General features: G+C 37.5%; 1 protein-coding gene across 4 annotated transcripts; it reads right to left on the minus strand.

The window, feature by feature from the left end:
• Nucleotides 1-6,999: 6,999 nt before the first annotated feature.
• Nucleotides 7,000-25,862, minus strand: LOC129270613 (heparan sulfate glucosamine 3-O-sulfotransferase 1-like). Of its 4 annotated transcripts, XR_010293387.1 has the most exons (3): nt 25,627-25,862; nt 7,251-9,192; nt 7,000-7,153 (listed from the first exon to the last, which is right to left on the minus strand). XR_010293387.1 is itself a non-coding variant. In XM_064098514.1 (2 exons), the coding sequence occupies exon 2, from the start codon at nt 9,125-9,127 to the stop codon at nt 7,901-7,903; it is 1,227 nt and encodes a 408-aa protein (XP_063954584.1). In that variant the 5' UTR covers nt 9,128-9,192; nt 25,627-25,862; the 3' UTR covers nt 7,000-7,900. The 4 variants fall into 4 exon arrangements, 3 of the variants coding, with proteins under 3 accessions (XP_063954584.1, XP_063954595.1, XP_063954589.1); XM_064098514.1 differs by having other exon boundaries at nt 7,000-9,192; XM_064098525.1 differs by lacking the exon at nt 25,627-25,862 and adding an exon at nt 22,336-22,856 and having other exon boundaries at nt 7,000-9,192.
• Between the last annotated feature and the right edge of the window lie 469 nt (nt 25,863-26,331).

Genomic DNA, 26,331 nt, shown 5'->3' on the forward strand with positions numbered 1-26,331 from the left:
ATTTAGCAAGCTTATAGCACAATGTTGTATGCAGTCCATCTTTCTTCCCGTTCTTTAATTTCAATCATCGGCAGCCCGGTCGTGTTATAATTTTTTTTCTTGTCCCTTTTCTTTGTTTTCCAATTTAGCTTTTGACTAATTACTCTCTATACCTATTCGTTTCCCGCTATTGTTTGCCATTTTGTCATCTTTTATTTATTTCCCACCGTGCTATTGCATTACATAGGCCTATTTCGGAATGATTTGTTCTTTCTCAAATGTTCTTCTTTCGTACAATTTTCCGCTTTCCTTCCTTTTCCATTAAAAAAAAAGTTTTTTGTTCGTTTTCTTTTCACTTTCCCTTTCCTTTTCCTCCTTTCCTTTTCCCCTTTCCTTCCCCTTTCCCTTTCTTTCTCCCTCCTTTTTTTCTTTTTCCCGTTTTTCTTTTATTTTCCCGGTGAAATCCGCCAGGGGGGGCAACTTGCCCCCCCTGCCCCCCCGCCTGTTACGCCACTGAGCCCCGGTAGCTTATTTGCATAAAATTTAGCAAGCTTATAGCACAATGTTGTATGCAGTCCATCTTTCTTCCCGCTCTTTACTTTCAATCCGCGGCAGCCCGGTCGTGTTATTAAGTTTTTTTCTTGTCCCATTTCTTTGTTTTCCAATTTAGCTTTTGACTAATTCCATTCTACCTTCGTTTCCCGCTATTGTTTGCCACTTTGTCATCTTTTGATTTATTTCCCATCATGCTATTGCATTACATAGGCCTATTTCAGAATGATTTGTTCTTTCTCAAATGTTCTTTTTTCGTTCCTTTTCCTGCTTAATTCCTTCCTTTTTCATTAAATTTTTGTTTTCTTCGTTTTTTTCTTCACTTTTTCCTTTCTTTTTCCTCTTTTCCTTTTCCCCTTTCCTTCTCCTTTCCCTTTCTTCTCCCTCTCTTGTCTCTTTTTCCCGTTTTTTTTATTTTCCCGGTGAAATCCGCCCCCCCCCCGCCTGTTACGCCACTGCTACGAGGGACCTGGTAATGAGGATAATGCCTTACCAAAGGGCTCTAGCGCACCAAGTGGGAATCGAACCCGATCACCGTAATCCGAAACCCCCGCTCTGCCGACTGAGCTATCGCGCCTACATGTAGCTTCACCAATTATTGTGCGTCGACACAAACCGAGTCTGTGCCCCAGAACATATTCATATCCTTATTAATACGATAATGAATGCAACCACTGTCTGTGTCAATTGACAGAGAAGCATTTTACTTATGAGTGCACTGCGGAAAAAACACAGGCCAGCTCCGGGTGTCTACAAAACGAAGACTTAAGACCTAAGACCCAAGACCCCATATATATACTACAAAAAAAACTACAAAACTAAGACCCAACCATAGAGATGTATACATCTCTATGGACCCAACCAACTAATACTGTTGTTGTTGTTGTTATCTTGGGTTTTAAGGCGCGTATCATTCAGATATGAATATTTATCACAGGATGCAGCCTAGTCTGTACTACAGACCCAGTTATTGAGAAACACTTCAAACATACCACCTATATCCTATGTATTTGAATCAAAATTACAAAACTAAGACCCTGTGTAATGTTCATTGGTATACAGCCTAGTCTGTACTCCAGACCCATTTATTGAGAAACACTTCAAACCTACCACCTATATCCCATGTATTCGAGACAAAACTAAGACCCAACCAACTACAAAACTAAGACCCTGTGTAATATGCATTGGTATACAGCCTAGTCTGTACTCCAGACCCAGTTATTGAGAAAAACTTCAAACCTACCACCTATATCCTATGCACTTGATACAAAACTACAAAACTAAGACCCAACGAACTACAAAACTAAGACCATGTGTAATACTCATAGGATGCAGCCTAGTCTGTACTCTAGACCCAGTTATTGAGAAACAATTAAAACCTCTCGCCTGGATCTTATGTACCCGAGACAAAACGAGACCCAATCAGTTACATAGCTAGGAGGACCCTGTGTAATATTCATTGGTATGCAGCTTAGTCTGTGTCCCAGACCTAGATATTTTGAAAAAGTTCAAACCTACCATTATTCTAATCTCTATTTATTCTTTGGTACTTGCCGCATCCGTACCATATACTGAATTTTATTTTTATATATCTTGGGTATGTGCGTTTTAACAAGCCTTTTTATGGCTTTTTTGTGCATGCCCAATTCCATTCATTATTTTATTCATATATATTTTTATAATTATGTGCCAACCATAATTTTATCATTACCACTATTTGTTTCAGTTATGTTCTGTTAATACCTTTGCTTTGTTTTATGCTATTTATATTTTCTTTGTGTATATATTATTTTGTTCTTATTTTGTTCTTTTTAATGAATTTGTTAATAAATACTGTATTGAAAAAAATTGAAATCGAATCCTTCATCCTAGTCTAAACTTTAGAAAAAACTAGATAAGACCACATAAAAAAGGACATTGTTACTCAGAGATATATTCTTGGTCTGCTTTACATCCAAGACAATAATACTATGGCTATAGAGCAAGTTTATTTATTTATTTATTATTCATTTAAATTTGTTTGTAACAAGGGAATCTATATCGACCGAAAAGCAGAAATGCATAACACTTTACAAAATATTATATAAAAATACATTCAACATCCAATCAAAAAGATCAATTCACACAAATTCTCTACATCATAAGAAACAGCAAAACACCTAGATATTGTTGTTTATCATGGTGAGGGCGCATGTGTTAAATTATGACAAGCATCTCCATCACGAATAACTCAAATTTAAAATACATGCGGCCGATTTTGAATAATCAGAAAATAGCAGGGAAGGGAGGAAAAATAAGACTAGGCTGCACGCCAATGTGTATTACACAGGGTATTAGTTTTATAGTTTTGTATCAAGTACATAGGATATAGGTTGTAGATTTGAAGTGTTCCTCAATAACTGGGTCTGGAGTACAGACTAGGCTGCATCCTATGAGTATTACACGGGGTCTTAGTTTTGTAGTTCGTTGGGTCTTAGATTTGTAGTTTTGTATTACGTACATAGGATATAGGTTGTAGATTTGAAGTGTTTGTCAGTAACTGAGTCTAGAGTACAGACTAGGCTGCATACAAATGAATATTACACAGTGTCTTAGTTTTGTAGTTGGTTGGGTCTTAGTTTTGTAGTTTTGTATTAAGTACATAGGATAAAGGTTGTAGATTTGAAGTGTTTCTCAATAACTGAGTCTGGAGTACAGACTAGGCTGCATACAAATGAATATTACACAGGGTCCTACTTTTGTAGTTTTTTTTTGTAGTATATATATGAGATCTTGGGTCTTATGTCTTAGGTCTTCGTTTTGTAGACACCCGGCCAGCTCCATAGGCTATATGGAACCACGTACAGTACAAAGCATTAGCCTCCACGTCATATTTTCCACTCAATTTTAAAATTGCTATCAAAATAATAAATATCTCTTCAAGTGTAAGTGTAAGTCTCAAAATCTCCTTCTACAGCATCTATGTATGAAGGAGTCTTGTAAAGCATTAAATGAATGAACATTATACATTTAAATGTTTTTCGTTTTTTTAATATTAAAAAAGAAACATTACCGAATGACCTACATACATTAAAGTATAATTCCTGAAGTTAAAACTTCAATTTGCCACCGTGGTTACGTACCCGTGTGGAACAGTGGCGTCACGAGCAAAAAAAAAATAGAGGGGCAAAATATGCCCCCCCCCCCTACCACAAGAGAAAATGTGCGTATTTTCACGCAATGACAGTTGGAAATGTCACAAATAGATGAAACTCTGATATATCAGGGGCCGCGGAAGCGGGGGGGGGGGGGAGGGGCTGGAGGGCTTCAGCCCCCCCCCCCCACTTTTTTCCAAAACCGTGTACAAAAACGTGAAAATTACCATAGATTGTAATTTTTTGCATGGTCAGCCCCCCCCCCCTCTTTGAAAATCGTTCCGCGGTCCCTGTATATTAAAACCGGGACGTAATTTAATCACACGTATGAACAACGACTAGGCCTACTTACCTATTGTAATTGTTTTCATGTCAATATATCTTCTCTGAAGGAAAGAAGAGATTCAAACTCTATGCAATTACATAAGTATTGTCCATCAGCTGACAAGATAAAGCTCCTGATTAATTGTTTAACTGCTCATCAGCGTTTCGAATGTCATGCATGCAGGCATTTGCCCCATCTGAAAAATCTGCACCATATAGGCCTATGTGCCCAGCCCTCGGAAGAAATCCAGTTTTCTCTTGAAATATGTGCTAGTCGATTAAATTCATTAGTAATATCACCCAATGAGTATAGGCCTAGGCATTCTTTCACAAGTTGCAAAATTCAACTATGATACAATGATGCGCGATGTACAGGTTCGTGGTAAAGGCTATCGATTAGTTTGTTTAGTATTGTGTAATTTACACCATAAATTACGCATTGCACAATTTATGTCATGTGAACATTATGAAAAGAAGTGAGTTTTAGTTGACATCATGGAACATGATTTGAGATCTTTTCATGAGATGAAATTCATTAACATGTCAAGAATGTTTTTTTCATACCGAAATTGCGGTCACGCTTGGATGATTTATAATAGAGCGCCGCAATAACAACAAAAGAAAGTTCGTTTACCATACGTAAGTCAACGATATAAAGTATGACGATTTGTCTGTAAATTTGCTTACCTAAATAATAGGAGAATAGAATGATGCAGTTCTTGTGTTTTTCATAGAATATACGAATACTGAAACGACTCGAAGTCGTGCTAGATGTCTTCTTTTGCTTTTCTGGTGCAGTATTGTGCCTCATCACACTCATGTTCATAATTATACTCTTGAAACTCAATGTCTCACCCAAACTTGCTCTTATAAATGTGCAATGTAGATCCGTGGTGCAATAAGAAGAGTCTCAGCGTTTACGCACCCATGGCTGTGTGACCGTGACCTCTCCCATCTGACTTTCGACCTATATCAGCTCTGACAGTGCAGTGTCGGAAGCCGGTTATTCCATAATCAAGTTCCCGGATGACTTTTTTACTGGTCTCCTTGAAAACATGGACACTGCGAGAACTAGTAGGACCCATTTCCAAAATAACGATGTCAATGATTTTTTATCTGTCTAATAGAAGTTTTTTTTTTACATTGATGCAACATTCACAATTTCGTCTTGGATATTTGCAAAACCAAGGAAATCATGTTTTTCGGCGTGCATTATGAAAATCCATAGTTTCTTTTGCATGAACCTCATTGTAAATAATCATCTTTTGATCAAGTCCAGTAGTGCAATGAGGCAAAAATTTTGAGACATGGCGCATAGAGCAAATTTCTAAAGAGCTGTGACATGGCAAAGCGAGCAAGCAAAAAATGTCTCTTTAATACAAAAAAATTGATATAATATTCAAAAAATGATCCCCTTTCCTTTCCTTTTAATTCTTTATCTCAATTTTCGTTTCTTTGTCGTGAAAATTTTAGGAGGTCCCAGCCCACTCCCCATCTGTACGTCAGTGATCAATAACTTTAATAGGACAGTCATTGACATTAAATTAACTGACTTTTGGAAACAACTCAGAAATAGCATATCGTAATTCTATCCATGATTTCGTATTTACTATCGCATTCTAATCCTCTTTACTAGTATACAGCGCATGCCACTTAGTTTTTTTTAAATTCTAATAAGGATGATAGCATAGTAACAAGTCCACCCCAATAAAAAGTTGATCTGAATAAAAAGAGAAAAATCCAACAAGCATAACACTGAAAATTTCATCAAAATCGGCGGATGTAAAATAAGAAAGTTATGACAGTTTTAAGTTTCGCTTAATTTCACGAAACAGTTATATGCACAACCCGGTTGGTATGCAAATACAATTTCTTTTGTATTTTATCATATGAAATATTCTCCTCATTGTCCTGTGAAACAAAGTTTTATTTCTCCCTGAACATGTGGAATTACCATTGTTTAACATTTTATGTTTTAGTCAAGTTGGTCCTTATTGTCAAATCTGTAAAAACTGAAATATCGTTTAATTCAAACAATATAAAAAACACAAAAGAAATAGTGAGGTGCATCATCGATTCTCTCATTTGCATGTAACTTAATTGTGCATATAACTATTTTTTTGAAAAATAAGCGAAACTTTAAAATGTCATAACTTTCTTATTTTACATCAAATTTTGAGGAAATTTTTAGCATTTTACTGTCTGATTTATCTCTATTGATTAAAATCAACATTTTTTTAGATGGACTTGACCTTTAACATAGTATTGGTACGATATTTAGAACTTTACACAGTAAGATGTTCCATGTCTCGATTTTAGATCAAATTGTATTTACGTGTTATCCAAACTCGGGTCGCAGGCCAATCGTAAGAGGAGGCTTGTTGTTCGACGTAAAGTGGCTTCCTGGGGCGAAATTCAGGCGCTTCAGATGCGGGCGGGGGGGGGGGGGGGCTGTTAGAAGGTGTGATGGAGACGGAGTGAGGTAGGGCTTGTAACGATTGTCTGTGTTCGCGGAGCGGGGGTGGCCGCACCCTTTCGAGAAGACCGGGTGAGCTTTTCTCGATAGGGTGGGTTGAGGGGGGGGGGGAGTAAAATTAACACACCTTTTCGAGACAACCGGGGGAGCTATTCACGACAGGCTGTGCTGAGTTTTTGTAAGGGTAGGGAGGCCTAACAGTGAGGTGAGGATGGGTGCGTGTGTGTATATTTGTGTGCATAGGCGGCTGAAGCGGGGGGGGGGGGGAGGGGGACGGGGGTCCTGTCCCCTTAAATTTTGAGGACGGACTACCCCCTTTTCTGCTTGTCAATTTTGTTTCCTGCGTCCCCCTCTAAATTCAGGTGGACCCCCCCCCCCCTAAAATTATGGTTGATAACCTTTTTTTTTGCTTGTCCAATTTTTTTACCTGTATCCATCTCAAAATTTCAGGTGGACCCCCGCTAATATTTTTGGCTTTTGCCACCAATGTATGTGTGTGTGTAACTGATGAAGGAAAGAAGACAAAACCACATATTTTTGTGCATTTTCATTTTTGACTTATTCATTCTCAATAGTCTCGGCGGTCCACATTTCTCAAGAAAAAAAATCACAAAGCAGTAACTTGTTCATAAATTACATATGGCGTCGCCTTCCCGCACAAAGGTCGTTAGCGCGCACTGCTCGTCGCCTTCCCGCGAAAGGGGCGGTATCGTGCAGTGAACACTATGCGCTACGGCTTTTGTGCGGGAAGGCGACGGGCAGTGCAGTGCGCACTAGTTAACGGCCTTTGTGCGGGAAGGTGAAAATAATATATCTACTCCCAGACTATATGTCATCATAACCAACCCTTTTGATTTTCATCTAATTTAGGAGCAATGACCATGTATTATATTCATTAATGTATAGTAATAAAATACTCCAGACCAAGTTCAATTATGTATATAAATAACTTAATAACTTCTACAATAAATAAAAAACGAATGAAATGCTTCCAACTGCATGAGAAATGTCAAATTACCGACATTTTTCGTGTACATTATTAACAAAATATTTTTAAAAGACCATTCCAAGAACCAATGACAAGATGCCGTCAGATCTTAACTGTACAACCTGTAATTTGAATACTTTCCCAATGTCCCATAAATAAGACATTTAATTTCGCCTTTAGTATTTTCGAAAATTGGTGAGAATAATGGAACATCAGTTTGTTCTATACAAGTTTCGGAGATTAAAGAAAATGTTATTTGTTGTTTATCCATGGGTCCAGGACGAAACTACTGGTTTGATTATCAAATTATCGTTAAAGTCTTCTTGGTTGTTCATTGTCATAGATGCCATTTGACAATACATTTTTAGGTTCTTGAAAGCGTTCTGCATGCATGGAGGTGCGAAAATTCCCTATTGTAGAACACATAGGCCACTATAATCCATAATTTCAATAAGCATTCGTCCAACTAAGCTCTCGTCCAAGGACCTTTACAAGCTGTCTATTAAATGGTCTAAAGTGATCTTGTAGCTTTTTCATCAGGTCATCATTGACGAACTCATGTTGCCTCCCCTTGTTACTTCGCATACACATCTCAAAAGGATCTCGAAGGCAGATAAATCCTTTCGTCTCGTTGAAATAAAACTTTGTATCATCAAAGTAGCGATCGATCCCCAGAAATCCCTCGACCTGTTGGAGAACTGGGGTGGGATCCATAATAAACTCTTCCCCGTCCAAGATCAGGATGTGTTCTCTCGGAAAGATGTTGTACCACTGTGTTAGGTATTTGACATAGCGGCTCGAATCAAGGAGACGATTAGCAACCTTGAGACCTCCATTCGGAAAAAGGACCGACTCGCGAAAGGTGGATTTAATCTCATACTGTGGAGCACTAGTATTTTCCTGGATATGTATCTCATGATATTCATTACGAGCTACCATATGCATATAGTTTGACACTGCACGGTTTATGGGTTCACGGAGAATGATGATGAACTTGGTATCAGGCATTGCCTTCCGTAGTCTTTTTGCGATTGGTATTCTGATGAAATACCCAGCAGTTTTTTCTATAGCAATCTGATCGGGGGTGGAATATGGCATGACATCCGCGTATGCATCGTACTCATATGTAAGATGATGATTGGCGAAATGCAGTTCTGTTAGTGGGAATGAAATAGCTGGATGGAGTTCCAGATATGCCTTGAGAGCCGTGGTGCCACTCTTCATGGAGCCTGGAATGATGACATCGGGTCTGCGTTTCTTGCATCCTCTCATCCTTAGAATTTCTTCGTTCAAAAGTTTGATTTCTGGTGGATATGTATTCAACCCCTTCCGGCAGTAGCATCCACGATCAATATCACCCTCCTCGCACACATCACCAAGCTCTTCCCTGAGCTGCATGTACATGGGGCTTTTTGGAGATTTGATCCCTTTGATCGTGCCTGGGGCAGAAGCAGAAGCTTTGAAGGCATACTGCGGCTGATGAACCCGGGTAGTGCTATTGGCATTATGCTCAGAAGGGCACTTTTGGAACCTTGCACAGGATTTAACCATCGACAGGAACCGCAATTCCACTGTGAAGATTCCTAGCGTCAAGAAACCACTGATGGCCACCACCAGCAGGATTGTAATGGCTGTAGTTACCGATGGTCTTCTGACGTGCATTATCATGGTCATGATGGTTGAGACAGAGAGCTTTCTAAATACCTTGGCTTCGTATATTGACCTGCCACCACAAGAGTCTGCATTGTGTAGATAAAAGATACAGGGTATTTTTTAATTACGAGAGAATAAGACTACACGGCACATCGGGGCATATCAAATAAATTGACGAATTTGTTCGTTTATGGAATGAATTGTATCGACTGTTCCACCCTATTATACGAGGGATTCGTTATCAAAATACATGTTTAATGGAATTTATTATGAAAATAAAGTAATTTGTGTAAGGAGGAACAAGTGGAGCGCTTCTTGCAGTCTCGCCTGCATTACGCGATGCAATATAGCAGCAGTGCTGACTTTGAAAACGACTGTAGAATAATCATTCACAAAAAACACCATTCATATTATGATGATAAAATACTATGTCCACTGACCCTAAATGACATTTGACCTTGATCGTGTGACCAAAGAGTTGTGCAAGACGATCAGTGATACTTGATGTCCACATTTCATGAATAAGATCCATAAACGTTTAAAAAGTTATGATGGCAATTCAACAAATACCCCCAACACGGCCAAAGTTCATTGACCTTGGTCATGTGATCTGAAACTCACGCAGGATGTTCATTGGTGCTTGATTACTTTTATGTCCACGTTTCATGAACTAGATCTATATACTTTCAGATCTGAAAACTCACGCAGGATGTTCATTGGTGCTTGATTACTTTTATGTCCGAGTCCACGTTTCATGAACTAGATCTATATACTTTCAGAGTTATGATATTAAAAAAAAACTTCAATTGCTTAAGAATTCGTGTTGATACCCCCAACACAATACCCCCAAATTGGTCAAAGTTCATTGACCTTAAATGACCTTTGACCTTAGTCATGTGAGACGATCAGTGATACTTGATGTCCACATTTCATGAATAAGATACATAAACGTTTAAAAAGTTATGATGGCAATTCAACAAATACCCCCAACACGGCCAAAGTTCATTGACCTTGGTCATGTGATCTGAAACTCAGACAGGGTGCTCAGTAATACTTGATTACCCTTATTTCCAAGTTTCATGAACTATATAGGCCCATAAATTTTCAAAGTTATGATGGAAATCAACATAATCCCCTAACATGGCCAAAGTTCATCGACCCTAAATGACCTTTGACCTTGGTCATGTGACCTGAAACTCAGGCAGGGTGCTCAGTAATACTTGGTTACACTTATGTCCAAGTTTCATGAACTATAAAAGGCCCATATACTTTCTAAGTTATGATGACATTTCAAAAACTTAACCTTCGGTTAAGATTTTGATATTGATTCCCCCAACATGATCTAAGTTCATTGACCCAAAATGACCTTTGGCCTTGGTCATGTGACATCAAATTCTAAAAGGATGTTCAGTAATACTTGATAATCATTATGTCCAAGTTTCATGAACTAGGCCCATATACTAAGTTATGATGACATTTCAAAAACTTAACCTTCGGTTAAGATTTTATGTTGACGACGACGCCGCCGTCGTCGGAAAAGCGGCGCATATATGCTCGATCGAACAATACAAACTCTCTCACACACATATTATATATATAAATATACACTACTCAAAAAAAGTTAAGGACCACTTTTTAAAACGTACATAAAGATTTTATACAAGGTGTTTTATTTCTGGAAATACCTCAGTACAACTGTCCTAAATGTCCTTAAACACGCTGTAATCAATTTCACGCATGGGTGGTTTCAGTTGTTGCACAATGTCTCTCGCATCACTGCACATCCTGAAAAGTGGGCCCCGAGGGGTATCAGCTACCGACATGAAGTGGTAAAAACGAATGTCTGAGTGTCTTTCAGGCAGTTCAGTAACGAGTGTGACCACCTCCTGCAGCAATAACGGCTTCACAGCGCTGTCTCATGGAGCTGATGAGGCGATTGATGTCTCTGACGTCCAGTGCATCCCATGCAGCCTCCAGAGCCACACCCAGCTGCTGCAGTCCAAGTGGATGGGCTTCGAGCTGCTCGAGACTCCTCCCCATCATGTCCCAGACGTGCTCTATCGGGTTTAAGTCCGGGGACCTCGCTGGCCACTCCATACGCTCAATCCCCTGGCCCTCAAGGAACTCGGTCACCACCCTAGCTCGGTGGGCACGGGCATTGTCATCCATGAAAATGATGTTTTGTCCCACATTTTCTGCAAATGGCACCACTATAGGTTCAAGGACCTCATCCCTGTACCTCACTCCTGTCATTGCTCCCCCTGGGACCACGTAGAGACGAGTACGGTTGGCGTCCGTCTTTAGTCTGTACAATCAACAACTTGCCTACAACAGCAATGCCAAGACACCACCTAAGTGAAACAGATGTAGCCAGAGCCCTAGGGATGCTGGAAGCTGGCCTCAGTCAGCGAAGAGTAGCCAGAATGATGGGCGTGTCACACAGTGTCATTAGCAGAGCAAATCAAAGACACCGAGAGACAGGGCTATACTCCGAGAGACCCCGCAGTGGCCGACCAGTTTCGACAACCCCTAGAGATGATCGCTACTTGACGAATCTCAGCCTCCGCAACCGCTTTCACAGTGCACGCCGCCTCAACAATGACTTCGCTGCAGCAACTGGAGTGATTGTTTCCACTCAAACAATCCGTAACCGACTTCACAGAGCCAATATGCATGCCAGACGGCCAGCTCAGTGTGTCCCACTCACCCCTGCTCACAGAAGAATTCGTCTCAACTGGGCCCGGGAGCATGTCAGATGGACCAGACAGCAATGGCGTAGAGTTCTGTTCACAGATGAGAGCAGATTTTCCCTTGACCACAATGATGGACGTTCGAGAGTCTGGAGGCGACCAGGAGAGAGATTTGCAGACCCCTGTATTGCAGAACATGACCGTTATGGGGGAGGCAGCGTCATGGTGTGGGGAGGCATCACCTACGCCAACCGTACTCGTCTCTACGTGGTCCCAGGGGGAGCAATGACAGGAGTGAGGTACAGGGATGAGGTCCTTGAACCTATAGTGGTGCCATTTGCAGAAAATGTGGGACAAAACATCATTTTCATGGATGACAATGCCCGTGCCCACCGAGCTAGGGTGGTGACCGAGTTCCTTGAGGGCCAGGGGATTGAGCGTATGGAGTGGCCAGCGAGGTCCCCGGACTTAAACCCGATAGAGCACGTCTGGGACATGATGGGGAGGAGTCTCGAGCAGCTCGAAGCCCATCCACTTGGACTGCAGCAGCTGGGTGTGGCTCTGGAGGCTGCATGGGATGCACTGGACGTCAGATACATCAATCGCCTCATCAGCTCCATGAGACAGCGCTGTGAAGCCGTTATTGCTGCAGGAGGTGGTCACACTCGTTACTGAACTGCCTGAAAGACACTCAGACATTCGTTTTTACCACTTCATGTCGGTAGCTGATACCCCTCGGGGCCCACTTTTCAGGATGTGCAGTGATGCGAGAGACATTGTGCAACAACTGAAGCCACCCATGCGTGAAATTGATTACAGCGTGTTTAAGGACATTTAGGACAGTTGTACTGAGGTATTTCCAGAAATAAAACACCTTGTATAAAATCTTTATGTACGTTTTAAAAAGTGGTCCTTAACTTTTTTTGAGTAGTGTATATATATACTCGGTAGATATTCCACGTGTTGAAGTAATATTAAGAGAAACAAGGTTGAAACTTTCATGCTTATTGATTAACATTATATATTGTGACGTCGAAATGACGTTTTATTATTTATTATGATCTATGTTTTTTAGCCTAATGCGTCTCCATGACAATACGCCTAGTTACACAAGGCAATTGTACATGGAAACGCGGTACTTTTGTCATTCACTTGATAAAGACGGTATGTACTCGTCGAAAATTTGTGGACTTCAATAAATTTTGTTGGATTAAAGCATGAAAGTTTCAACCTTGTTTCTTTTATATGAACATTCTAAACAATGTGATCCTGAACAAGATGCGTATGTAACTAAATAATTACTCCGACCGCGAAGTGCGAGCCTTTTTTAATACACATTCTTGGCCTGAAATGGGACATGATAAGGACTTTTTGCAGTTACCCATATATACAAGATACAATTCAACAATCAAATAATGCGAGCGCGAAGCGCGAACAATTTTTGTAATTCCGACCTGAAATTGGAAATAGTAGGCACTTTTTGTAATCATGAACAAGATAGGTATATAACTAAGTTGATGGAAGCACGAAGTGCGAGCGGGGAAAATTGTCCCTAAAGCGGGGGAAAAATTGTCCCTAAAAATGCTTTGGAAATCATGAAAAGGATGGGTAATTGGGCATCTTCCTACATTAATAATGCGAGCTGGATTCTCGGCATTTTTAAAGTTTTTCTTGTCACAAAGAATTTTTGAACGTGTTCAATTTTTTATGATGTTTTTAAAGTCAAAGTATGTTTGGTCTTGGTCGGACCCAATGACTTATGATTCAGTTTTTTTTCTTCTTCTTTCTGTCGTTGTCATTATATACTTCTTTTTGGAGAACGGAAGTTCAAAATGAAAAGTATATTATAACATATATTTTTACTTTTTAGCACATCAAAACAAGTTTAAAACGTTCCTGATAGTTCGTTCATTAATCAAGATGTTTGTGACTTCTATTCTGTTTTGTTTCCTTTCCGCTGTTGTCAGAGTAGTAACGATTCATTTATATATATATATATATATTTTTTTGGGGGGGGGGGTAACGGGAGTTTATAACGAAAGGTGTATAAAATATATATTACCTGTTGGCCTACTCAGAACAATTTTGAAACGTTCCTGATGGTTCTAAGATGTTTGTGATTTATATTTTGTTTTATTTTTCTTACGTAATTTACTATTCTTTTAGGAAAACGGCGTTCATAACGAAAGGTATATAAAATATATTTTTAATTCTGAGCAACTCGAAATAATTTCAAAACGTTCCTGATAGTTTGTTTATTTATCTAAGATGTTTTTTTTTACTTCTGTTCTCTTTTATTTCCCTTTCCGCTTTTATCAGAATAATACGTCTTTTATGTTTTATTTTGGAGAACGGGAGTTCATAACGAAATATAAAATTATATAAAATATATTTTTAATTGTGAGCAACTCGAAACAATTTTAAAACGTTCGTTCGTTCATTAATCGAAGATGTTTAAGACTTCTATTTTGTTTTATTTTTCTTGCGTAATTTACAATTCTTTTAGGAGAACAGCGTTCATAACGAACGGTATACAAAATATATTTTTAATTGTGAGCAACTCGAAACAATTTTAAACGTTCCTGATAGTTCGTTCATTAATCGAAGATGTTTGTGACTTTTATTTTGTTTCATTTTTCTTGCGTAATGTATTATTGTTTTAGGAGAACAGCGTTCATAACGAAATATATATAAAATATATTTTTACTTTTTAGCACCTCAAAATGATTTTAAAACGTTCTTAATAGTTCGTCCATTAATCTAAGATGTTTGTGACTTTTATTCTGTTTCATTTCCTTCCGTCTGTTATATTTCTGTTTGGAGAACGGGAGTTTTTTAACGAAATGTATATAAAATATATTTTTACTTGTGAGCAGCTAAAAACAATCTTATACCGTTCCTGATTGTTCGTTCATGAATCTGAGATGTTTGCGACTTTTATTCTGTTTTATTTTCCTTGCGTCTTTTATATTTCTTTTTGGCGAACGGAAGTTCATTAACGGACATAAAATTTACTTTTATATTTGTAAGCACTTCAAAACAATTTTGAAACGTTTCCGATAGTTCGTTCATTAATCGAAGATGTTTGTGACTTGTATTTTATTTTTCTTGCGTAATTTACTATTCTTTTAGGAGAACAGCGTTCATAACGAAAGATGTATAAAATATATTTTTAATTGTGAGCAACTCGAAACAATTTTAAAACGATCCTGATAGTTCGTTCATTAATCTAAGGTGTTTGTGACTTCTATTCTCTTTTATTTCCCTTTCCGCCGTTATCAGAATAATAAGTCTTTTATATTTCATTTTTGGAGAACGGGAGTTCAAAACGAAAGGTATATAAAATATATTTTTAATTGTGAGCAACTCGAAACAATATTAAAACGTTCCTGATAGTTCGCTCATTAATCGAAGATGTATGTGACTTCTCTTCTGTTTTATTTTCCTTCCGTCTGTAATATTTCTTTTTGGAGAACGGGAGTTTTTAACAAAATGTATATATTTTAGTTGTGAGCAGCTCAAAACAATTTTAAAACGTTCCTGATAGTTTTTTTTAAACGTTCCTGATGATCTGAGATGTTTGCGACTTTTATTCTGTTTTATTTTCCTTGCGTCTTTTACTTCTTCTTGGAGAACGGGAGTTCATAACGAAAGGTACATGAAATTTACTTTTATATTTGTAAGCACTTCAAAACAATTTTAAAACGTTCCTGACAGCCTTCTTTCATTAATCGGAGATGTCTGTGACTTCAATTCTGTTTTATTTTTCTTGCGTAATTTACATTTCTTTTTGGAGAACGGCGTTCATAACGAAAGGTATATAGAATATATTTTTGATTGTGAGCAACACGAAGCAATCTTAAAACGTTACTGATAGTTTGTTCATTTATCATTTGTGTTTGGTGTGTAGAGTCACCTATCATAAGCCGAGCAGACGAGAACCTGAATTTGGTGTCATGTGTTAAACCCACTGATCTCTCCGAAGATCAGTGGTTAAACCCGAGTAACCCACACAGTCACCTATCATGATAGGCCGAGCAGACGAGAACCTGAATTTGGTGTGTTATACTCGAGTAGCCTACACAGTCACCTATCATGATAAGCCGAGCAGACGAGAGGCTGAACTTGGTGCGTTAAACCCGAGTTGTAGTCTATTCTACGCAGACCCGCATGTTGCTAGAGTCGGTTCTCATGGAGGTTTTAAGAAAAATAACTTGAAAACAATGAACTGAATCTTGGGAATTTTAAAGTGACCTAAGCAAAAGAGATTCCAGATTTTACTTTTTACTCTCCACTAGCGGAAGGAACAATTTAAAGAATAATTTGTTTTAAACCTAATAAACGAATGAAATAAATAAAAACAGCAAACTTTCCGAGATATTCTGGTAAATCATGTGAACAAAAGTGAAAATTACAATAGCATTCAATTTAACAGGAATGATGTCAATTAGGAGTACTATAAAATAAAAAGTTTGTAGTTTTAAACCTGTAGGATATAATATATTCTTACCCAACACCCCCCCCCCCAAAAAAAAAAAATCATGATGAAATAAATGAATATGAGTGCGTGCCAGCATTGGATTTCAATCTAAAACAAAGGTAATTATAGTTTCTCTTGCATAGGAAAAATTGCGATTTGAATTTAACCTGTTTTGAGCAAAGGAAATGTTTTCGGACCAAATCCTGTCATGTTTTTTTTTAATGCTAACGTACGAGCGCTAGGCCACACAGTCACCTATCATGATAAGCCGAGCAGACGAGGACTTCAATTTGGTGAGTTAAACCCGAGTTGTAGTCTATTCTACACAGACCCGCAAGTTGCTAGAGCCGGTGCTAGAGTCGGTTCTCATAGAGGTTTTAAGGAACATAACTTGGAAACAATTGAAGACGATCTTTCCAATCAGCGTTTTTTTGCTCTTAGCATTGTTTATTCCTCACAAGATTGGTCTTATTATATAGATAAAAGTTTAAATTTTCTGAACAGTAAAATAAAATGCGCATTTAACATATTTTGGTAACCGATATTTAGCTTAGAAACAAATAAAAAAATTCAAGAAATATATGTGAATAAACAAAGCATATTTTCACTTAGAAATCACACTTGCGTCACATTAATATTATAATCAATAAAAAGCATAGACATTCTTCTTCACGACTGAACAAAAATTATGAAATTTCATTACGTAGCAAAGTCAAGGAACCACAAAAAATACGGCAATATCCATCGCGAAATGATTTGAATTGCAGTTAAATTGCCGAAGCATTATGAGGCAACAGCGGCGAACGGACTTTCATACATCATTAAAAACCCGGAGTTGAGAGGCAAACGGTCTGTGGCCAAATCTGTAATGCCATTGTTTTGATGAGTGCGGGGACTTTGGTTAGAACCTCTGACTCTGTGATTTTTTTTTAATTATTATATTCCTACCCAGCTCTTTTTTCTCTTTTTATTTTCATGTGAGATTCTATTCAGACCTGCATTTATTAAATCTTACTTCTTAATTGCTGCTTTTGATTTTCAAGTTCTTGATTAGATTCTACACTTATTTGGGCAGGGATGGGAGGGGTAGAGGATGAGTTAAAAGTCTAGTCCACAACAAATTAAAAATTGTTTGAATAGAGTAATTTCCCTTGTTTTTTGTGTTTTTTACTCAAAACAGTTATATCCACAAAACAATGATATGCAAATTAGAGTTGATTATGTCACATCACATTCATTTCAATTTTTTGGCATTTTATTTTTTGTTATTTAAATTTGAATCAAAGTTTTTATGAAATTTTCTGCAATATTTTATTATTTTTCTTTAAATTCAAATGAACTTTTGGTTGGGTGGACTTCTCCTTTACTCTTCTCATGGAATGCATAGCAATATTTATCCAGAAACAAAATTGTCTTAAAATATGCAAACCAGTAATTGGACACATGTTCACTTTCCTTTCATCTAGGCCACTTCCTCACATCCACCGGGCTTACAGTCTTATAACAAAAATGAACCATCGCACAACTGCACACAACATTCAGAGTGCTTCACAATAAATATTTCAATTTTGTTCATACATGCAATTATTATTGTGGAAAACAAATAAAAGGCTTACCCATATTCAAATGCCGTTTAAAAGGTCAAATTTATTATACCTTTCGAGAAAAAAATTGTGACGATATAATTATACATGACACTTAACTTTCAGCAATCACCACGTTAGATAACTGATACAGAGTTGCTAACAAAATCTAACTATTGGGCATTGCAAGAAACTTATGTTCAATTGCAAATCAAGCGTAAGTCTCAAATTCAAATACAAGCGTAATAAGTCGAGTTGCAAGTGCAATTCAACTACATGTTTCTGTTTAATCAAAGGACTTACCCTTGATTTGGGACGTGTGATTGAGTAGAAAATTTCTCAAAAAATGCCCGAATTACATTAAAATTTTTCTTTCGTTTTAAATTGTTGGAGTTTTTCAATAAACACTGACTCACTCACTGACTTCTGGAGTGGAGCAACACAACGACGACTCTCCAGTGGACAAAATCGGTCTTTACAGTTCACAATTCAATAAAAACGGGTAAAGTAACACAGTTCTGGTTCACTTTTAGTCGGAAGTTGTCGAAAACAGAAATCGGATACCACATTACATGAAGAAAACGTTAAATTCGAAAGATATTGAACAGGTCAGTAAGGTGATGCACAGAGGGATGAGCTCGTTGATTGTGTGACGTCATTATTTTCGACTGTTTCGACTGCGCGATTGTCGGTCTGGGGGCGGCTGGGGGGCTGAGAAGGGTCTCTAATAATTTCATTTCTTGCATTTCCACGACATCTATAAGACTTTTTAGTGACATTTTCGTCTATAAAAAGACAAGACCTTTCCATCCATATATAATTTGTCTATAATCATCACTTTCGTGAATTTTCTTCGTGTGTGTACTTTAGAAAAAATAACTTGGAAACAATGAACTGAATCTTGGGTATTTTAAAGTGAACTAATCAACGGAGATTCTAGATTTTATTTTTACACTCCACTAGCGGAAGGAAAAATTTAAAGAATAATTTGTTTTAAACCGAATAAACGAATGAAATGAATAAAAACAGCAAACTTTCCGAGATATTCTGGTAAATCATGTGAACAAAAGTGAAAATTACAATAGCATTCAATTTAACAGGAATGATGTCAATTAGGAATACTATAAAATAAAAAGTTTGTAGTTTTAAACATGTAGGATTAAAGATATTCTTACCCTCCCCCCCCCCCCGAAAAAAATCTCATAATGAAAGAATTGAATATGAATGCGTGCCGGTATTGGATTTCAATCTAAAACAAAGGTAATTATAGTTTCTCTTGCATGGGAAAAATTGCAATTTGAATTTAAACTGTTTTGAAAAAAGGAAATGTTTTCGGACCAAATCCTGTCATTTTTTTAATGCTAACATCATGCACACAGTCACCTATCAAAAAGCCGAGCAGACGAGAACTTCAATTTGGTGAGTTAAACCCGAGTTGTAGTCTATTCTACGAAGACCCGCAAGTTGCATATTGCTAGAGTCGGTTCTCATATAGGTTTAGGGAAAATAACTTGGAAACAATGAACTGAATCTTGGGTATTTTAAAGTGAACTAATCAGAGGAGAATCCAGATTTTATTTTTTAAACTCCACTAGCGGAAGAAAGTAAAACAATATGTAAAACAATATTTGTTTTAAACCGAATAAATGAATAAAAACAGCGACATTTCCGATGAAAATATTCTGGTAAATCGTGAGAACGAAGGTAAAAATTACAATTAGCATTGAAGTTAACAGGAAAGATGTCAACTAGGAATACTATAAAATACCCCCCCCCCCCAAAAAAAAAAAAAAAAAAAAAAAATGATAATAAAGCAAACTCACAATTAAAAAAAATGAATATGAATGCTTGTCGGCATTGCATTTCAATCTAAAAAAAAGTAATTGTAGTTTCACTTGCATGAGAAGAATTGCGATAGGAGTTCAACCTCTTTGGAGAAAAGGAAATGTTTTAGGACCAAATCCTGTCATGTTTTTTAAAATGCTAACATACGAGCGCTATAGCCGCTAGCCCACACAGTCACCTATCATGATAAGCCGAGCAGACGAGAACTTCAATGTGGTGAGTTTAACCCATGTTGTAGTCTATTCTACGCAGACCAGCAATTTGCTTCAGTCGGTTCTTATGGAGGTTTTATCTTGGAAACAATGAACTTAATATTGGGTATTTTAAAGTGAACTAATCAACCGAGATTCCAGATTTTATTTTTACACTCCACTAGCGGAAGGAACATTTAAAAAATTATTTGTTTTAAACCGAATAAATGAATGTAATAAATAAAATCAGCTATTTAGTTGCGAGAATTAACATGATTGCTATCCGGTAAATGATGTGAACAAAAGAAAACACGATCAACGTTAAATTTTACAGGTGCAAAAAGAATATTACAAAAATAAATGTTACATACTTCCAAACTTGGAGGATATGATAGGGTATTCTTACCCCCCCCCCCCCAAAAAAAAAAGAAAAATGACAAAGAGCAAACTCACAATAAAAAGAATGAAATAGAATGCTTGCCGGCATTGCATGACCACATGCAGTCGCGGTTCCGGGGGGGGGGGGGAGGTTGGCTCTGGGGATTGTGAAAAAAAATCGCTGAAGCCCCCCAAAATTGTATACCACATAGAAACCCCCCCCCCAAAAAACGGTTACACTTCGTAATTCCGAAGGTTCTTTATTCCGAAGGTTCGTAATTCCGAAACACGTAGATTGCCTATACCTCGATTTTCGTAAATCCGAAAACGTAAAAGGGTTCGTTAATATGAACATTTGTGGCGTTATTCCGAAGGTTCGTTATTCCGAAGGTTCGATAATCCGAAAACAAAATAAGGTTCGTTGTTCCGAAGGTTCGTTAGTCCGAAAACGAAGTAAGGTTCGTTAATCATTACGTTTCCGGACTCACGGACTCGGACTCACCTTTGGTGAGTACTCTATATCAATTCTATACATGTATAAGCAAACAAAAACCCCAGGCCTTTTCATTACATTTGATTAAAAAAATTCAGCTCGCGATTTGAGCTCGCATTAATTGTTAAAAATGTATTAACCATTGTAATGCGTATTCATAATTTAAAAATGCTTAAAATTTCTAGTTTTCAAGCCTTAAAACCAACAATTCCACACTGTCACTACGCATATTAGATTAACAAATACGAAAATGTCATTTTCATGAATTCCTATTAACTAATTTGGGTCTTTTCAGAATGGAATATCGACAAGCTTAGGAATAATAGGACGATAGTCATCATTTTCATATGACAAAATGTCCTTAGAATGTCCCTGTCCTTTGTTAAAACAATTAAAAAAATAATCAGCTTGCGCTTCGCGCTCGCTTCATCCATTAAGTGTGATCCACATCCACTTTTCCTACACAGTACTTGAAATAGTGATAAAATTTATCTTTTTTAGATTGTAATATCAAATGTTTTCAGCTCGCGCTTGCATTCTTCATGTTATTGATCTTCATGATTAAAAAAATGTATTCAGAATGCCCAGATTATAGGTCTAAATCTAAAACTAAAACGCGCGCAAGCATGTTTATTGAGACAGCCTGCATGTTCTTTATCTATAATATGCTTACATTATCCAGCTTCAGATCAGAATATCAATAATTGTCCGCTCGCGTTTCACGCTCGCATTATGATACCCAATTAACCATATCCTATTCATCATTTACAAAATATGAATAGAGTGTCCCGCTTTTAGGTCTAATATCTCAATTTTCTTCCGCTTGCGCTTCGCGCTCGCATCAATTGTTAAGTTACATACCTATCTAATTTATGATTACAAAAAGTGCTTAGAATGCCCATTTTTTAGTGACTGATCGGGCAAAATATAGGTGAAGTTAATTTTGGGCCCCATCCCCTATTGGCGAAAGTCGGATCCGCCCTTGTGACACATACACACACACACAGAAAAAAAGGTGCCCCCCCCCTGAAAAAGCAAGGACCTCCGATGCCCCCACAGGAAAAAATCCTAGCTACGCCACTGGCATTGACGCTTTAAATCACACTCATAAAACAATCGTTCATAATTTACCACTGGCTTACATTATGCGAGTTGTTATAGGTCATAGATATGAATATGATGGAGGAAGTTTCGATGAAAAAGTCAGGATCTTGCATTTTGCATTGTTAACCCCCTAATGGTGGCTGCACTATAGCTAGCCGTCTGTGTACGAGGAGGAATTAAATAATAATAATAAAAAAAAAATCCTCAAATCAGACGGCTGCCAGCTGTCTAGGGTGGCACAAGCAATGGATGATCTGCACGTGCCAGCTATGGTTGATCTTTTAATTTCGCATCTCATTTCAATTTATCTCAAATATTTGATTCAACAAAGTGTCAATCGTAATGAGATAAATAATCCTAAACGTCCAATTATTTTTATATGAAAAAAATCCATGAATTCAGTTATAGTCAGGATAATGATATCGAAATTCCAACAGAACGATGCGATTGAGTATCCATCCTCACTTTCTCGTACCGTCGGATCGTCTGCTGCTACTCGTGAGTTGATTTGTATACATAATTTAAATTATTTGGTTCGGATCCCTTTCGGACATATTATTTTACTTGTTTGTAAGTACGTGCAATCACTATTTCTAATCATGTTATTATTATTATTATTATATTTTGAAGTTGTTGAGTGAGTGAAGAGACTCAGTCGTCGACTTTTTTTCCTCCATTGTTTGGCCTTTAGTTTGAGTGGTGCACTGTGCAGGTGCAAATTAATGTGAGTTGACTAGATGTGACATAACCCAGGGAGCTCCGGCCCGCTTCGCGGGAGCTCCCTGGATTAGATGCGACAGGGCTTCCTTCCACTCTCCATCACCGGCGCAATTTATTTTCCTTCTTCCATGTCGCGTTGCTGTCCACTAGAGCTAGAATCATATCTTTTTCTTCAACAACAACATTTGTTTCGAAATCCAAATCTAGATATTATAACTTCAGGGTTTTCTTCCATTTCATGATCGAACTATATACTCAGTGACAGTGTGGAGAAATCGCACGTTCACTAGCATTCGCCATAGGTTTTGCACACAAGTGGACCTTGATGTGGGAGAGCCAATCACGTCTCTGCATGGTACCATCATACACGTCATCAAATTCAGTCAATTCAGAGACCGTCGATGCGAGGCATATTTCGGAGACGCATTTTAGCGCTTTTTAATTGGCGATTTCCTTCTAACGTATTATTTTCGTTATTTTCAAATGACCTTATGATAATCCCAGAATCATTACCCTAGATATATATAATAGGGCCATATTTTCAAAATCAATATATTTCTCCTATAAATATGAAACTAAAAGAAGTTTGTTTGTCATCATCACATTCACTGTGTAAAGTATGTATAAGGAAAATATATTCTTGAAGATATAAAATGCAGAATCCATCCAAAATATAAAATCTATGAACTAAATATAGAAGAGGGGGGATCAAGAGGTAAACTATCTGGTGTCAATCATGTAAATAGCTCCATATTGGTTGATAATGATGACAAATCAATAAAGGTATTCAAGTCCATAACATCCTAATTTACCCAATATATCGATATACAGGTAGTTTATTTTATTTCACCAATTAGGAAAACGTATTGATAACACACAGGGAATGATTGAGCCCCCCCCCCCAACAGTCACAAGTTCATTTGCATATAACTTTCTGTGGCTTAGCTACTGGGAGGGGATTTAGAAGTATTACCAGAGACACAATAGAAGAGGGGTATTAGTAGTAATTGGATTAAGGTCAAGCGTCTTAGGATTACACGATTTGGGTCTTTGTTCTACAATTACTGTGGCCAAGTTTGTGTACTAAAGGTCTGAAGGTCCAGACAATTGCTCCTCTGGGAATGAATAGAACCTTCACAGAGAACATGGTTCTCTTTAATCAGGGTGTCTCGATCTTATAACACTGAAATATGTACAAGTATATGGGTGCGTTTATCCGCCACTTTTTTACCCTAGAATCATGATTTGAATCATGATTCAAATCATGATTCTGCAGAATCACGATTGCGTTTAGTCGAAATTGAATATAATCATGATTAGAATCACAAACATGAAACACGAAAAAAGGGGCGTTTGGAAAGACGTTTCTGCAGAATCACGTACGAAAATGTTCGAATAAACGATATCGTGATTACAATCATGATTATATGACCTCACTGTTGTGTCGGGCTACTTTCGGTTTGACTATTGCCAAGCTCAAGGCGCTCTATATGCTCATTGTATGTACATGACTATGAATTCATTTCTTGTCATGTTCAAGTTCTGTGTTGGTCATCGCATCGTCCACTACTTTTCATTTTTTGGTCATGTCTTCAACTTCAAGTTCTAGTAAATGAATTAACTGGACAGACAATGATCTCAGTTGTTGTTGAGTATACAGTATCAATATCAAATTGGATCTACGCTGAAATGGGGCTGAAATTCACTTCCGAACACCATTTTGGATAAACTAACAAGATGAATAGAAGCATATGGACCCTTTATGATAGAAGTAAACAAAATGAGGTATAGACTGAATTCTGATGGAAGCAAAAGAATTTTCGAGAGCCGAAACACGTGCGAAAAACTTCCTCTGTCAAACTGCGCACTAGTGATGCGCACTGGATTGGCCCGAATCTGAGGAGAAACAGCATTGGAATGAAGGTCGTCTAAACGCTGATTCTGTGATATTGTGATTCATGTTTGTGTTTTGAATCATGATTCAAATCATGATTCTGGCTTGAGGTCGCATAAACGCAGCCTTAATCTACTACATGCAAGCATATTGAATACTATATGAAAAGCTTTATGTACAAGAAAATATTATATATGCCTACTAGATATATATACCAATAAGACTAAATTCAATATCTAAACATGATCAAAATCAGTAGACTGAAAGCATGTTATAAGATATCATTATAGATAAACACTGAATATCATTTTAAGAATGAAAAACTGAATTTAAATGGAACATATAAAATTATAAACCTTCACTGCATACTGCTGCAGTGACAGCGGTACTGTACGATATCACATCATTTAACTCCAGCTAGCCTTCTTTTAATCAAAGAGGATCGAATTGCGAGTTTTATGCTCCCTTCTGATTCGTGATTCGTTAAATGTTGATAATGATGTACCATGTTGTATCACATGTCTACTCAGGAAATGGAAACAACATCGTCCACCTCCTACTACTTTATATGTTTCCCGGTGCACGGTTGTTGAAGAACATCATAAAATTATATCGAGGCCAATCCTTTAGTGATCAATAGAAGCCACCATTAAGACAGTTAGGTCATAAACTCGCAAACACATGATAATAGAAATGGGAGAGATACAGACTTGTCAAAAGAAAAACTTCAATATAATTTACATCCATAAAACAGCTTTGTAAAAAAATATGGTACCAGTAGGCCCTATTATTTACAAACTATGTGCTGGTTCTTTCTCTAGACTTTCGTGGAACCAGAGGAACCACAATGTCATCATGACATTTTTGTACCACGTTGAAATTAATTAATATTACTTGCGTAATATTTTTGTTTGTCTCAAAGAGAGACAGGGAGATACTATACTGTATATACACCGAGGGTCCCATCATCGCAAGCTATGCTTTTCATGTTCCGTGTTTTGTTTTTTTAAACATATGATATGATCAATTTAAGATTTAAAAAGATGAGTTTTAAGCATAACTTTAAATGTATTAACAGAGTTAGCATTGCGAATTTGTATTAGTTAACATGAAGATTGAAAACACGGTCTGGATCAACTTACGTCTTATGTCTGTTTGATGGTGGACTAGGAGCTCGGGTTGAGTATCAGCTCATGCCGTCTGGAATATATTCTGAGCAGAAGAACCAGTCACTATATAGATGTTTTCACCGAAAGTTTCTACAAAATATTTCCAACGACGCAATGCTAGTCCAGGGGTCTTGCGTTTAAAAACAGCTTTAAAAAATCAGGCGCAAGTCACGAACGACGCATTCGATTGTTTTTTCTTGGTTTACGTTTGATTGCAAGTCTTTCTGCAACGTGCCCCAGGGGGCACGTGACTCGGCATTTCCACCAATGAGGAGGAAGCAGGAAGCGAGGTTGGTGGTTGACGTTAACGACCACGCCCCTTGTATGCCCTTGTTTTACTTGAGTTTTAAAGGAGGTAGAAATAAATATATAAATACATTATATATCTTATTGTTTGATGTTCGATTACTGGCGTACACTACGAATATCTAGTCTGCAAGCGCAGACTCAAATTTGACACTTTAATACACCAATTATACCACGTCGAGAGTGAATACTATTCTAAACTCTCAATGTCACCTAGGTGGATTTACAGGCCACCAGAGTACATAGTAATCTCACTACTTCAGACTCTGCATTATGCACTATGCGAATTGCGAAAACAAGTATTGCAAAACACAAAGGTCTATGCCCCAGACTAATAAAAATCTCAGATTAAAAATCGATCCAAACGCCTGT

Source organism: Lytechinus pictus, chromosome 1 (assembly GCF_037042905.1).
Source record: "Lytechinus pictus isolate F3 Inbred chromosome 1, Lp3.0, whole genome shotgun sequence".
NCBI classification, from domain to species: Eukaryota; Metazoa; Echinodermata; class Echinoidea; order Temnopleuroida; family Toxopneustidae; genus Lytechinus; species Lytechinus pictus.

Coding starts and splice junctions, on each gene's coding strand:
- LOC129270613 (XM_064098514.1), bottom strand. CDS start 9,127: ATGACCATGATAATGCACGTCAGAAGACCATCGGTAACTACAGCCATT.